We start from the raw sequence: 16964 nt of genomic DNA on the forward strand, positions 1-16964 counted from the left end.
GGTTTTCTCTAAAGAGTAGAACACTTCAGAAACTGCAAGTATAATAGGAGCAGTCTAGTTGTTCTATGAACAAATTAGCATTGACATTAGCTCTTTATAACTCATTACATATTTGTGGTGTATCCCAGTGTTAACACTGATAAAGAAGACAAATACAATAAGTACTGTACCTAAGTAACCCTAAATAAATATGGTTTGGTTATTTTGTTTTTTAGTATATAAAGCATTATATTGTAAAATAATAATAAAATAGCTAATACATTTGGTATTATGTAAAATAAAGTACATTTATTTTAAGGACTGGAATATTTTATTTTATTTTAAATAACACTATGGCCAAATTGTAATTGATATTTTAAAGGCCTGCTGACTACAGGGAGATATGCTGACTACAGGGAGATGAGGAAATTAAAAATATGCAAAGTTTCAGCAGTATTGCAGATGTGGGTAACTGAAAATATTATTAATATATAAAAATATGGTGTAACTGCACAGTAATGATATTAATTATACCATATGAATTAGCAAAATCTGACATTATTGAAATGAAAGAAAGAAGTTCTTACTGTGTATTCATCTGAGTACTGGAACTGCGTTCTAGCAATATCTTCTGCAGTTGGACTTAAGGGTTTAGGATCAGACAAAGAGCGTTGCATGACCTTTGCAGTTTTTGGACTTGGTGGTGGAATATGTGCAATGTCCATATGCTGTTTATGAGTGCCATTATCATCCACTACAGTTTTCTCATAGGGAACAAAGGCTGATTCTAGAGCTTTACTAGGTGAAACCGGTGAAATTGGTGAATAAAGAACTTTGGGAGATTTTGGAGAAGGTGCAACCTGCAATGAGGAATCAGCTCGAAGATGTGAAGAATAACCTATTTCTAATGGGGTTGGACGCCTTTTATCCTTTTGTGACATATCTGTCAGATAATGTGGACTTTGTATTTCTGAATCAGTTTCTGTTTGACATCCCAAGCTTTCTCCCTTATAACTCTTTTCTGGAGCAGAGATGTGTTTAATAATTTCAACTTTTGAGTCGACTTTAGCTCTTATGGAAGGTGTTCGGATTGTTCCCAGTGGCTCCGTTTGTACTGAAATCTCTGCAACAGTTTGCACAGCTATACTAGATACTTTGGAAAATATTCTAGTTTTATCAACATCTGTATTTCCATCAGTATATTTTCCTGTACGTGACCTCCTCCTTGATCTTGTAGGTATATCCCATTCATCTTGGTCCTCATCATCTGTTTGAACACTTGTATCAATGCCCTTTTTGGATCTCCGTCTTCTGCCAGTATATCGATTTTCAGCCCCATCCTCATCATCAGTTTGTACTCCACTATCAACTATTAATTTATAAGATCTTGATTCATCCTGCAAACTTCCATCTGCTTCATTGTACATACCACACAGTCTTGGCATAGAACTTCTTTTCTTAAACTGCCGTTCATCAGTCATATCCATATCTTTTAGAGACATTTCTGAAGCAGAATTCATTATACCTGGTCTAGAAATATACTGTGTAATACCATCTGACTGTACAGTGTACCATGCTTCACTGGGTGTCATTTCCATGCCTGCAACTGCTGATGATGTAGTTGCTGTGTGATCACCAGACCAGAACTGTCCATCCTCTTTACCTGGATATTGACCTTCTAAAATAAGTTGTTCAGAAGTTGTTTGAGGTGGCACAGTTTCAGCAGTGTCATAACTGTACTGATAAATCTGACACAGTTTTTGTTCTTCTAACTGCTGATGAAGTTGTTGTTGAAGCTGCTGAATTTGCTCAAGATGTAGCTGTTGTTGGGCCAGTGTTTCCTGTCTCATCATAAACTGAGCTTGTCTTTCCTCCTCTTGTTGATAGAGCAGGTGCTGCTTCATAGACTGGAGCTCCTCAAGTTTCTGCTGCACCATTAATGTCTCTTGTTCTCTAAATCTCTGAATTTCCTGTCGTTCCCATTCTAATTCCTCAGCCAATCTCTGCTGTTTGATTTTCTCCAGCTCTAGAAGCTCACGCTGTAGGTGAAGATGCTGTTGCTTACCATCATCAGCTGTCATTAAATAAGGTGACTCATCTTCAGTCAATTCAGAGAATGATTCAGATTCTGATGTCAATATAGATACAAGATCAGCTTGTGTGGTTGTTGCAGCCTCCACTGGAAAACTTTGTAAACTACTTTCAACCACAGATATTACATCAGTCACATCTCCTGCAGCTGAGGTTATCATACTATATGTTCTAGGTGGTGGTTGAGACTGGCTTAAGCCTGAAGTTGAAGCAACTGTGTCACTAGCAATAAAGCTTGATAAATCTTTTACTGTTGTACTGAAAATAGAGCCAGGCTGTGTGGTGATGGGAAATGTTGAGGGAATTGGACTGGAAACAGATGAATAGACAACTCCATTAGATGACCGTAAAACACTTCCCAAAGCATATGGTGGAACTATGGAATGAGTCATCCGTGCTTGTGAATATTGGGGGGTACTTATTCCAAGGCCAGATATTACTTGTCTTGTCTCTGGGTAAGGACCTGTAGTCTTGGTTTGGTAATCCATAGCCTCACCTGAAAGTATAGGGGTAAAGTTATAGTCCATTTCCTAAAAACATTGATGTTTGGTGGTTCGGAGAGCCATCCACTCTTGATGAAATAAATGGATAAAAGTGCATGCAAATCTTCAGGTTAATGATTTACTTGGACAAGAAGCAAAATCATATTGGAACATGCAGGCACATGCATGAACCTGTGAGCAAAACATAAACAAAAGGGAAAACAAAATACACCAGAACTCAAAAATACTTTGCCACAATGTCCCAAAAAATAAAAAAGATAGAAAACAAAATGAAAATGTTATCCGGAAATGAGATGGGGAACACCATAATCACATTTTAAAGAAAGATTTGCTGGCACATCATACTGACCTGTAGTCATTTTCCCAGATGTAAGGTCTACAGCAACTTCAGCTATTCCAACTGGGTACTCAAAAGTATTTTTGCTTTTGTACAAAAAGAGTCCAGCTTCAGCTAAATTTGTGTCAGACATAGAAGGTTTCATACCCCCAACTCCCCTAAATCCTGAAATCCCTGAACGGTCATATTGATAATGGTCATCTCTGTAACCAAAACGGTCTTCAGGTAAAGTTGTAGGTGGTTGTTCAGAAATACAACTTCTACCAAATGGTAACTTATATACCACATCACAGCACACAGCTCTTCTACCTGCAGTTAGGTCCACAGGCTTATCATCTTCCACTATTTCAGTAACAATTGCCGAAGTTGTATCATCCACTGTTACCATTGTTCGAAGGGACTTTGTTGTGCTTAGATCAACTACCTCACTGTCTACAGATTCTTGAGAAATGGATATATCAATAGAGCCATTTGTTGCACTACCTGAGGATACTGGGAATGGCTTTGCTGTTGACACTGCCACTGAATGTGCTGGAATACCAAAAGATAAGTTAATTGGCACTTCTGCTTCCATAGAAAATCCACCATTTTTCTCTTCATATTGTCTAGAGGTTGTAAGCTTCAAAGGTGCCTTCATTGAATTTCCCAAATCCACAAGGCTCTCCAAACTTGTTGTATAACTCACAGTTGTTGAGCATGTTGTCAGTGTAGTGGAATCACTGACCAATAGTACAGAAGAAATTACTGGTGATTCAGTGCTAAGGTTTACTATAGCAGGTTGGACAGCACTTATGGGTCGACTGAAAGCACCATGAGCAGCAGATTGGCGTTTTGAGTCAACTGTTGTTGAAGAGAGGTCCATGCAGCTATCAATGTGAAAATCTGTACCTTTATGATCTATCTTGCTCAATGTCCGTAGATCCATTATGTTATTAGATTCACTATGTTGTTTAATATGTTGTAATTGGCATTGCTCTATCACTGTTCTTTCAATTGGAAAGGTATCTGGAATGCAAGTGAACTCAGAAACTGTGCTTTGAGGTAAAGAAGTGGTAGCCCTGGGCATTTCAGTTGTTATATGAGATAAATTTCGCAGACTATCAGATTGTTGAGAAATTGGTAATTTTTCAACTCTACTGAATGGTGTAGTAGAGAACCTTGTTGACGTTGTTTGTGGAATTTGTTCAATTATGGGTGCTTGTAGAGGCCAACATGTTGTCTGAATTGATTCATTCTCAGTTGGAGTGCCAGGTTCAGATGGCAATGTAATAACAACATAGGTTTGTAATGATGGTTTGGTTAATCTTGGTGAGGATCTAGTAGAATGAGGAGAAAGAGGCGATGTAGGAGATGGTAACCTGCACTCTGTGGTTGGAATCAAGTTTAAACTCATAGGGGTGGCTGAAGAATGTGTGGTTGTCTTTTGTTGTGCTTCTGATTTCTTTTGCATAGCTATTATATGTTCAGAAAGCACAGATTTTGTTACTTCCTGAGGCTTAAATCCTTCCATAGGTTTATGACTAAATACTAATCCAGCAGGAATTGAAGATGGCTTTGGAGGAACAGGTGGTGGTGGTGCATGGGGTTTGGAAATTGGAATAGAACTGATTTTTGAGGCTGGTGCTTCCTGAAATCCTTCAGTCCTAGAGCCAGCTGGAACATGATTCGATTTTGTTGTTGGAATTTTAGGTGCTGGCCTCTTTTTTGCTGGCTTAGGTGGGGTTGCTGGAGGTAATGGTGGTGGTGGAGGAGGTGGTGGCAAATTGGAAGTTGAAGCTGTTAAAGGAACAGGAGAATCAGGAGTGCTTCTAAAGAAGGACATTACCTTTGATGTAACTGATGGAACTGTTGATATTACTGACTGCAACTTAGGGGCTGTGGTTATTGTATTTGTAACTGCTGTGGAAGTCACACTGTGCTTAGCTGAGCATTCAGTGTGAATTGGTGTTACATATTTTCCTTGGGAACACAAATCAGTTGGTAAAGTGTCTTGTGGATGTTGTATATTCTTCACTTCAGAAATTTCCGAATTTTCATAGGTTCCTTTTGTTTTGAAAGGTTCTGTTGTGTGCTTTTCATTACCTGAAGATAATGGTTCAATTTTGACACCTGTGTGTTGAACAATATCAGGGACTGAAATTATTACATGATCAGCAGATGTATCAGTGACAATATGAGCTGTAACAGTTTTCGTAAATGGCAAATCGCTTACTGATACTAAAGATTCAGGGTTTATAGCAGGATCTGTGTTGGCATTAAAAGATGCATTTACAGTAGAAGCCCCTTTTTCATTTACAGGTGCTTTACCACTATCAGAAGCACATTTATCTTTGACATTTTGTACTTTATAATTAATAACAGTATCATCTTCCAGTTCTTCTGCACTAAAGTGCTGAGTTATTTTAACATCAGGAATAGAAATTGCATTAAGGGAAGATTCCATGAATTCAGTAGAAAATACATTTTTAGTTGTATGTGTGTGTACAGTGGCAGAAGACACAGAATCAACTTTCCTTCTAAACTCATTTCTAGGTTGAGTTGGACTGGAGCCTGGTGTTAACTGCATGTCTTCGCATTTAATAAGGTCATACAGTCCTGTAGTAAGATTATGCGGTGGACTTTCTTCAGTGTTATCCAAAATAATTATCTCATGGCTTTCTGGAACAATATAGGAGCTTGAAACTATATCTTCTTGAGGCACAATGGAATGAAATGTGTCAGTTGTTACATCAATGCATATATCCCCCGTAGAATTATTTTTTAGCTCTTTTACTCTATGGTCAAACACATACTCTTGACCACTTAATATATTTGCATCTATGCCTTCATCATAATTCTCTTCAACTAAAGATTCATAGATATAATCTTCAATTAACATCCCCCCATATAAAGGTTCCTTCTCAAAGACTTCTTCTTTTTCTTTCTCACTGTGATATAATTTTGCTTTATAGAGAACATCTTCATATGCCTCCTCAGCACTTTTTAGAGTTTGCTGACCATTTCTGTTTTCTGTTACAGCAACACTGGTAGTTACTTCTGTAGGCGAATACAATGATACTGAAGTAGGCAACTTGTAAACTTTTTGAACTTCTAAGATCTTTTCTGGGCTTATTTCAAATCCTTCAGGTTCAGATTCAATACTAGGTGAATATTCGGAGCATGAGGACCTATGTAGTTCTTCCATTTCAGCAGCCTGACGCAATTCTTCTGTTGGAGACGCATCTTCAATAGGAGAAAGATTACTTGGAGGTGTCTTTGGTCGCTCTCTCCTTCTTTGAGCTCTAAGTTCATCTTTGTCTTTTTTGGATTTTTTACTAGAACCTTTCCTTTGTTGCTGCTCTAGTTCTCGTTGCTTTTCCTGCTCTTTTAGAAGTTCTTCTTCTTCTCTTAATTCTTCCTCTTCTGAAGAATCTTCAATAGTTGGAAGAACTGGCCCATGAGATCGATGCCTAGCCTTCCGCTGCTGTTTGCTTTCTCCAGATATTTTTTTGTGACTTGGGCTACTATCACTGTCTTCATCCAGTGATGACACTGAAGTAGGTGATGTACCTGGAGTAAAACTGGAAGCATGGAGACTAGAAGATCTTTCCTCACGTGACCGGTCTTCTGGAGAATCTGTTAAACTTTCCATCTCCAACTCAGGTTCCTCAGAGTAATACATGATAGCAGATGGTTTGCCAGAATTTTCAGTATATGTATTAGATATTGTGCTATTTAACTCTATAGTTTTAAATCTACGGAGGCCGCCACCTCCGCTTACTGAAAGCTCTTCATTTTCTTGACTTTTAGTTTCTCTAAATTTTGACTCTGGACTTTCATTGTATGTTTCCTTATCTTCATCCTCCTCCTCATCATCATCATCGTCATCATGCCACGAATGTCGTCTTATTCCATCCTCATCATAACTTGCACTGCTTTTTTTGGTTAATCTCTTGCACTTTCCACTTACAGCTTTTGATTTGGTTTCTTTCTTCTGACTTTCATTAACACTTATTTCTTTTAATTTTGTTCTTATAAATTCCTCATCTTCAGAACCTGATGCATCTTCATCAGCACTCATTTCAATAATCTGCTTGCGGATAAAATCTTCATCATCTCCAGATCCTTGACTATCGTTTTGTTCACTACTTGATGATCCATTGCTAGCTCTTCTTTTCCTTTGTGGAACAGGAGAATTTTCACTTTCACTGCTGTCATCTAGTGAATCCCGCCGTCTGCGTGTCATATCTTTAGCTGAACTTACACCTTCTTTTTGAATGTTCCGTATAGAAAACCCTCTTTTACCATTTTCTTCCAAAACCTCATCCTCTTCCTGAATATCTCCAAGCTCTTCCTCTTCTGAACTACAAGATTCTGATGTGATGGGCAGTATCTTTGTTTTGGGTCTATCTTGTGTCTGTCCAGTATATTTTCCATACAAATCTATAGTCTTTCTCAGCTTATCATCAGCAAGAACACTTGTTTGTGCTTCTAAAATTGATAGAACTGTACTCTCCAACTTTGCTAAATCTGAAGGGCTGGAGGGACTACTCTCATGTGAAAGGGAATCTTTTTTAGTTGTTTCTCTATTGAAATCTTTTTCATCACTTGGTATTAGGCTTGGTATTTCTCCAAGTGAACCAGATATACCGTCTGATGAATAGCCTGTATCACTCAGACCTTGTGGGCTTTTCTGTTGCTGAGAATTTGAAGTGTCTGATTTGTCATCTTCTTTCTCCTAGAAAACAGAAAACAAAATGAACGTTTCCATGTACCAAGCAGAAAAAAATATCCAATAACAAACTCCACATCTATAGTATTATTAACTTTAATTTGTTATCCAAAAGAATGTTTTTAAACACCAATTAAACAGACAATTATTTTATAACACGTAAAAGTAATATTTTCTACAAGGTTTATGGCCATACCATTTAAACTAACCTGTTCTAAAGCTATAAAAGTACTATTCTGCCGTACACAGACTAATAATAATAATTTACAGGGAATAGAAGGATGTCTCTGATTTGATACCCAACTGATGATTACACAATCATTTTATATAGGAATTTAATTTGTTCTTATATTTGGAATCCAACACAATTCCCCAAATCAATTTTCTATATTTCTGATTGCTAACTGTTTGAAGCTCTTTACTATATTGTGCTTTTCAAAGATGCCTTGGGGTAAATGTAACAGCTTGCAAGGTTTTGGTTGGTTTTGCCATATGTATGACTGTGACTTTAAAGCATCAGGCAGACTCATACGGAACCCTGCAATGTCTGCAATTCATAGGCTATTACATTTATCCCCTCGTCTTCAGTACTTTCAAGTGCGTGCTTTAAAAGGACAAATATATGCAATATAAAAACATTCCAAAGACACCATGGTTTGAAAAGTACCATATAGTCCAGGGCTGGGCAATTGCGGCCCTCCAGATGTTGATGAACTACACATCCCAGCATTCCTTGCATCAGTTTCAGCATGGCCACATAGCAAAACTAATGCAAAGCATCCTGGGATGTGTAGTTCATCAACATCTGGAGGGCCACAATTGCCCAGCCCTGATATAGTCAATGTTCTTGTACTTCCTTTAATTCTTCCTTTCATGTTTTATTTGATTTCCAGTAATATATCTTCAAGATGTTATTCCCTGCACACAATTAAGGTGAGTAAGATGAGTAATGGACACAAAGAGCACCATTTATAGTAAGGAGCTGGAGTACAAATCTGCACCTTGGCAGGCCATGCGCAGGCTACTGTACACTCTTTGCATGCAATGAACTCAGGGCCTGATTAATGTTAGTACAGATGGAGCGCCTCTCAGCCAGCCTGAGGAATCACCAGATCTCCTGAGCTGGCACAGGTTGGCGGACAGGAGCTCCATCTGACGGGGACGCGTGAGCATCTCACACACATGCGCATCCCCATCAGCATGGTGGCGGGTAGGGCGAGTGGGGGTGTGGGCAGCTACAGGTAGGACAGTGGAGCAGCGGGGAGCAGGCAGAGGGCTCTGTCAGAATGGGACAGGCAAGTGTCTCGTGCAAACGCACGCACCCCCTTCTGGTGGCTGGTGGCAGCTGGCGAATGGTGATAGGATCGCCAGGAGCAGTTCCAATTTGAGCTGCTCCATCTGGAAGTAAAGTAAAAAGCAAGCAACTGAGCAAAACCATGTTGCACTGCAAGTGGATAAATACCCACTGGCTGCTTATACACACATGTCACAAATATTCCACAAATCTATTTTTACCTGCAGGAGGGGGGCTGCCATGATGTGGCCCCTCCTCTGCTGCCGCAGCTGCCACCTCTTCTGTGCTCCCTGCCGTCGGTCCCCTGCACGGGACCAGCGCATGCGCAGTAGCTTCTTACATACTGTGCATACGCTGGCCCAGCCTCTATGGGCTGCTTGTGCAGCAGCCCCCGGAGGCATATTCAGGGTCCCCGGTCCGGCGCTTGTGCAGTATCGTCCGTGGTACTGCGCCGAACCCGTTTTTGGGGCTGCCCCGCAGCTGCACAGAGAGGCATCCCAAAGGGAGGGAATACCTCCCAATGGGACTGTCTTGAGTGACTAGCAGGTCGGACTTCCAATAGGAAGTCACTGCCAGTCACAGTGAAGCCAGAGCAGTCTCACAGACTGCATCTGGCTTCACTTAGGCAGAGAACAGTGGCGGATTTTCTGGGGGGGCTGCAGCTCTGCAGTCCATAGGTAAAAACCGCCAGTGGTGCCTATGCTACTGTATGTTCCCTAAGTTATTTGCAGTGCTGATGGAGGGGCAAGTATTAGGAATAAGGTTTGGTTTAGGGGGTGTCATGTGGTATCTCCTGGACCCATTATAATTACTTCTCTGCATTTGTTTACTGTGAACATCAAATTCTCTATTGCCTTGAATATCTTAAAAGTGACTTCTGCATTAATAACAAAACACTACATAGTGCAACATTAAAAATGAATAGGAACCATGTATGAAATGTAACTACTGTAATATGAGACGCTTTTGTGTAAGACTCAAAATGAAACTGGTTACGTAAGAATGTGGAAAGCAGGTTGTGCTGTGATCATGAAAAGAATCATTGCTAGGGAAGTACACACAAATCATCAAGAACATGTGGTTCATCTGCGCATCTTTTGGATATTCCAGTAGTGTCTGCACATACAGTTTTACATGCAAAGATTGTTTTAATGAGATTTATTATCCATCATTTAGGGATTTAACATAAAATACTTTTATTGGCTATTATTGCTGTGGCCAAAAATCTTCTTACACTGCAATTAAGCAAATAAAAAAAAAACAGTTCACCGAGGCAAGTAAAACATGCTTTAATGCCAGCTAGCATGTGACTCTTGGGGTATTAGTATAGTAATAATTTTGAACAAAATGGTTTATTTTAATAATATTTTTGGTACTTGTTTCCTATCTGGGCGCCCATCGCGGGCATCGCGGGTACATCGCATGTCATTATAATGACATGCGATGCGACCGACGCGATTACCGCGATTTTTACATAGGGACCAATGTTAAATGTCCCAATTGACCCGCGATGACCGCGATTTACCATAGGAAACAATGTTAAATGGATCAATTTCCCCAAATTATCATAGGGAACAATGGGAAATGGGGCAAAAACACCCCTGAACATAAAAATGTCCCCCCAAAAGTAGTTGACGCCACCCCGCCATCAACGCGAACCCGAAGCGTGGCAAGCGCAGCGGTACGCGTCCTCCGACCTTTTCATGCCCTACTATCCACTAGGGCGTGGAGTGAGAATAGAATAGTGTGGCGAGCGCAGCGAGCCACCGAGCCCGAAGCGTGGCGAGCGCAGCGAGCCCCGCGAGGGGACGCGGATACCTTCACAGTTATACGCATCCCCTCGCGGGCTTCCCAGGTGTCCATGGCGACGCGGACACCTGGGAAGCCCGCGAAGGGACGCGTTTACCTGTGAAGGTATCCGCGTCCCCTCGCGGGGCTCGCTGCGCTCGCCACGCTTCGGGCTCGGTGGCTCGCTACGCTCGCCACACTATTCTATTCTCACTCCACGCCCTAGTGGATAGTAGGGCATGAAAAGGTCGGAGGACGCGTACCGCCGCCCCTCGCGGGCTCGCTGCGCTTGCCACGCTTCGGGTTCACGTTGATGGCGGGGTGGCGTCAACTACTTTTGGGGGGACATTTTTATGTTCAGGGGTGTTTTTGGCCCATTTACTATTGTTCCTATGCTGATTTGGGTAAATTGATCCATTTAACATTGTTTCCTATGGTAAATCGTGGTCATCGCGGGTAAATTGAGGCATTTAACATTGTTCTCTATGGGAAAATCGCGGGCATCGCGTCTGGCACATCGCACCCGATTTTTTATCGGCCGCGATGCCCGCGATGGCCCCGATTTTACCCCCGATGCCCGCGATTAAAATCGTGGGCGCCCAGATAGGAAACAAGTACCATATTTGTTTCCATAACTGCCTCTAGCTAGTGACATTCTTGACATTACTATAATGTTAAAATGATAAAATGAAGAAGGGCTGTAAATAGACAGGATGCAAACTACAGTCTAGACCTGGACATATTTTAAATAGTAAAAACAAAAGTAATATTTTACTTATGTTCTTATGATAAGACTTTATTTTCCCCCTCCATCTATATACTTATGACTATAATGATAAATAGTTTGTGGCACCATAAATTTGACTGCTTAGGTAAGCTATTGCTAAAGGTAACTGATGAAGGGGGTGCTTGCACCATCTAAAATATGGAGAGAACCTGTCTATTGCTGAAGCATTATAAAACTACAAATTGGTCTGTATTCAGGGTTCTCAGTAATTATATGTACATTCTAAGTACATTTCTGTGTTAAATATTTATTAAAATGTTAAAAAAATGAAAATCTGAGTCAATATAGAGATTTCATCCGCCATTTAGCTATGGTCATGTATAGAGTTGTCTTTAGGGGATCATCCATGCACTAACATTCATGCTCATTGAAAATACCCGGGCATTCTATAAATGCTGCACTGCTGAAGGGGTGAAATATGAACTGTCCCATTTAAAGTGTATATGTCTATTTACATAAGGAAGTTTGTTATTGAAATGAGTAACTAACAGGACATCAGCAGATTTATCATAAACACCTGTAAGCAGGGTCTTCTGCCTTCTTAAGGTGCGTACACACGGGGGAGATATATTGCTCAGCAATATATTGCTAGAGATGGTCGCTGATGAAAGGGAGCCCCAGAGGGAATCAGCTGGTCGCAGGAGCAAGCTCCTGCGACCAGCGATTAGAAGGGGGCTTAAAATGGGAGCACGATTTATCGCTGGGGCACACTCCCATCACTGGCAATATGGTCACCAGCTACCATATTACCAGCGATATCAGCCCCTATCGAACCGTGTATACGCGCAGTGCCGGATTTGCCCCTAGGCCAGTGAGGCACGGGCCTAGCGGCAGCACATTTTGAGGGCGGCAGCCAGCAGGGACGTTTCTACAGGGGGGACGAGCTGTGCAGAGCACCGCACAGCTCATCCCACAGCAGCGACATCCCGCCGGTCTACGGCATCTCAGCGTCAGCAGGCTGCGGTGCTTCTTGCTCCCGGACCAAGATCTGCGCCGGATCCGGGGCTGCTGCGGACAGGAGAGTTGCTGGCGGCAGCCTCACTGACAATATCCAGGGAGCGGAAGCTGGACAAATGAGAGCTCGCTGGCGGCATCATTTGCCGCACAACGGCTGATGAAGCTTAAGAGCCGCAACCCTCCTCCTTCACGCGCACACACTCCCGCTGTCATCCACTCCCCGAGTGTCCGCCTGTGCACACTATGGTGCGTGACCCGGCTCTTAGCTCTTACCGCTATTGCTGCTGCTGCCGCCCGGGTGTCTCAACCCTCTCCCAGCCTGCCCTTGATTGCTGCGGTGGAGGACCACGGTGTCGTGGCTGCCGGTGCCTGGCCAAGAGGAAAAGGTAACTCCGGGGAGCAGCCCTCCTGATCTCCTTCCCTCCACTCTAACCTATTTTAAAAATCCCAAAGGGGTCCTCTCTCAGGCTCTAGGGGGCGGCCAAAAACTTGGTGCCTAGGGGCGGCCTGACCCCTAAATCCGGCCCTGTATACGCGGCTTTAGTTTCCATCCCACTGTTTCCTGATTTCCTGATTGGACCCACTTTGAAATATAGTCTGTGACTTTGATCCCATATGTTGGCAACGGGATCAGGAATTACTTCTCCTAAAAACTGTTTCTCAGTTGAATGTTTAATTTTCTGGGTTTACTCTTGTCTGTTTTTATATATGTATATATTTTTGTTATTTATCCTATTGTAATTTACAGGAAATAATTATACATAGGTTTACACAAATTTCACTTTAACACCTCTGAGGAGATGAAAAGCTTGGGGAGTAAAAACTATTTTAGGGTGCAAATGTCAGGGCTTGGTTTAGAACCCCTGGGATGACTTTTACCCCTTTCAGACAGAATAATCCAAAAAACCCAGGTATTTCCCGGATACAAAAACCCAGGTAACATTCAACTAAAAGCTCTGACCCCCTCAGCACGAAAAACCTGGGTATTTTCTGTGTCGACCCCTCTCACACAGAAGCCTGATTTTTCTTGCAATATACTGTGTGTAATAAGAAAAGGACAGTTTTAAAGGCACACAGAGATGAGGTCATGAAAAGTGGGTGGTGACTGCTGACTGCATTGATTAACCATGGCATGACACAAGTATATCTTGTAAACAAGTTTTATTGTTTTTATATACTGGTAGGTATATGTTACCTCACATGGCTGTCAGTATATTTGCAATGCTTAAGTACACTGTGGCATTTTTGTCCCAGTCATCTGTTTGCTAATCTCCTCCTCCTCTCTCACTGCCAGCAGCTCTCACCTTTTGCTCCTTCCAGTGGGCCATGCTATCCTTTCTTCAGTTCCCTTATCACCTCAGAGGCCAGCCCCAGTACCATGCCCTCCCAGCCAATCAGAGAGGCCCCTCCTTCCAACCAATCAGCCAGCACCCCACCAGTAGAGCCAAACTGTGCCTAACAATGTGTAATAATTCCAAAAACCCAGGTCGTACCCTTTCAGACAGCCGGCGACCCGTTTTTTTGGAATTCAGACCCAGGAAAAACCCTGGTAAATTCCAGGGTTGAAGCCCTGGTATTTTAGACCCGGGTTGACCCTTTCAGACAGAGAAAAAACCCGGGTCTACCCTCCTGGACCAGGGAAATTCCCAGGTTTTTTTTTTCTGTCTGAAAGGGGTATAATTAGATATTTAGAAGCTTTAAAAAAAATTTAATTGGCCACTTATTTTCCTGAAAAAAACGTGGTATAATTTTTTTTTTACTTGATTACACAATGCATATAAAAGCCTTTGGACCCAATTTAAGTACCCCAAAACTTTTTGCATACTCTCAAAAAGATGGTTTTTGCTGTAACTTAGTGAAGATCGTGAAAAGACAGATAGCGGTAAATTACTACATTATCAAGATCATTTAAATTCCCTTACTTAATTTAAGGGCCACATTTCCCCTGACACAATGGATAACTGTGGAAATGCTGCTAAAATGGTGCTTTTTAGCACACATACTGGCATGTATTCAATGCCGGTGTGAGCGGCCGGCGAGGGGGTTAAACTGCGAGGACCGCAGAAAACCAGTGATCCTAGCAGTTTAACCCCCGCGCCGGCCGCTCGCACTATGCAATGTTCCGGGGAAATCCTCGCCGTCACAGAACTGCGAGGATTCCCCTAAACTGCGAGAGCCGCGGCTAGTGCAGCAAACTCGCTGTAATTAGCCTTGATTCTCGCAGCTTTTGGAGGCACATACGCCAATTCTCCCTCGCTCAAAAAACCGAGCAAGGGGGAATTTGGGTATGAGGGGGGTCAGTTGAATACTGACAGGGTGAGCGGTGACTGCGAGCAAAAAGTCCTGCTCACAGTCACCGCTCGCCCACGGCATTGAATATATGCCACTGTATAGGCTTTGCTAAGAACATTCTTTTTACTAATACACTGGCTATATATAATCTTGCAGTCTGTTAATGCATCACACTTCGAGCTCACAAAGCAGAGTTTTACAGCTACAGTATAGGAATACTTATAAATCAGAACTAATTGGCCATATATTAAATAATAAATGAAGTCCATTATATTATAGTGCATAAAATATTACAGATAATGTAAAAAGGTATCAACAATTATTATCATATTAAAAAAAACAACAACCATCATGTTCAATGATTAAACAGTTATTCAATCTCCTATCCAAAACATTTATAGAAAGTGCCAGGCATGGTTAACCAGTATTGTGCCATAGGCAAGATCTTAGCTTGTACCCACGCACCACCCAACACGCTCCCTCTGAAAATACTGTAGATGCCATGTCAAAGCAGCCTCACGCTAGCATCTTCTTCTTTTTGGGAAGGAAAGATATTATCTTGAGCACTTTAAATTGCCCTTATTCCCCTCTAAGATGGGTCCCTGCATGCTGAGCCTGTTCAGTGGCGCATGTTTGAAGGGTGATGATTGATCTCATCCTCCATCACACATTCAGTGCCTGACATTCCTACGACACATCCAATCCCCAGTGGACTCCTTTGGAGCTACTGTAGGTTGGCTGAGCCTAGCGCCTTGGGACCAGGAGCATTTTAAATACATTTCTGCAACTTTTAAAAACAATGAGAAAAATACTTGAGGACACACATCACACATATAGTTAAACCTTTCTCTAGTGAAAAGTTTTGAACTAAGCAACATCACCCTGGATACACACAAGCAGGACTGAACCACTGCATGCAAGAACATATCAAATTAATTGCAAACACATAATCTAATGACGTCATTGAAAATTACTATAATCTATGTCAACAGACATAAATTAGGTCAACATACAATTGAAAACAGAATAAGCAAAAATGTTGGAGTGTAGTGGCTTGTAAATAAAATGATTAGTTTTTGCTGACTTGAAACAAACTGCAGTTAAAAAGTGAAGCAATAATGAAACCATAAAACACTATGATAGTTTGTAACAAATGTACACCGCTCTCAAATCAGCATAAACTTACTCCTTGGCCTTAATGATTTTTTTTATTTTTTATTTACTTACAATACTTTCAGCCAGCTACTGCTGTGCCTCTTTTAACCCTTTGAGTTGCTGTGAGTGATTCACAAAATATCCACTAAAAATGCCAGCATCGCTCGCAGTGTCTGTTCTTTAGTATAGATCAGTGGTTCCCAACCTGTGGTACACGTACCCCTGGGGGTACGCGTCCATCCGCTCGGGGGTACGCGGCAGCCCGGCCTGTAATGGCGGCCGCGGCAGTCAGACAGGTTACTGGAGGGGAGGAGAGTGTGTGGCACCCCAACCTCGGTGCCCAATGGGTTAAAAATTGGACGCAGCAGAGGGCGCGAAAAGGAGCCCCCGGACTGAGTGCGGCAACGCTGCGGCGCCCGCACTAGTGCGCCCCCCGGCAGAAAAGGAGACGGAGCTTGGAGCGCAGGAGGCCGGCACCTAACAGCCAGCCATGCGGACATCAAAGGACAGAGTAGCGATGGGCAGGAGCCTGCAACTCGTTCCCGGCTACAGGTATTTGCGCTTCCCGCCACCCCAGGCAGACAGCAGATGCACCTACACATGCCCTCCCCATACCACAGAGGGATCACCAACCCCTCTCCTCTGAGGGTTAAGTCACCAGTACCAAACTCCAGTCCAGTGCTCCTGTAGTGCCCAGAGAGTGTATACCCCACTCAGGGGGGGGGGGACTCTTGCATGACACCGGAGACCAGGGACATTTAGTAGGAGCTCAGGAGAGATTACCAGGTCCGGCATTTGTGGGGCATTGCTGGCACTGTGGGGCATACTTGTTACTGGCACTGTGGGGCATTGCTGGCACTGTGGGGCATACTTGTTACTGGCACTGTGGGGCATTGCTGGCACTGTGGGGCATACTTGTTACTGGCACTGTGGGGCGTTGCCGGCACTGTGGGGCATTGCCGGCACTGTGGGGCATTGCTGGCACTGTGGGGCATACTTGTTGCTGGCACTGTGGGGCATTGCTGGCACTGTGGGGCATACTTGTTGCTGGCACTGTGGGGGATACTTGT

The 16964-nt window shown here is 42.6% G+C and overlaps 1 protein-coding gene across 6 annotated transcripts in view; it reads right to left on the minus strand.

Moving 5' to 3' along the window:
- Positions 1-16964, minus strand: part of PCLO (piccolo presynaptic cytomatrix protein) — a 266980-nt gene that overhangs the window by 98887 nt on the left and 151129 nt on the right. For all 6 annotated transcript variants that reach the window (XM_083183080.1, XM_083183079.1, XM_083183078.1 and 3 more), the window contains exons 5-6: positions 2923-7627; positions 567-2566 (exon numbers count right to left, since the gene is read on the minus strand). In XM_083183080.1, the coding sequence (XP_083039206.1) occupies positions 567-2566; positions 2923-7627 (6705 nt within the window). The remainder of the gene's footprint in view (positions 1-566; positions 2567-2922; positions 7628-16964) is intronic.

The sequence above is a fragment of the Crinia signifera genome, chromosome 4 (assembly GCF_055691185.1).
Source record: "Crinia signifera chromosome 4, ASM5569118v1, whole genome shotgun sequence".
NCBI classification, from domain to species: Eukaryota; Metazoa; Chordata; class Amphibia; order Anura; family Myobatrachidae; genus Crinia; species Crinia signifera.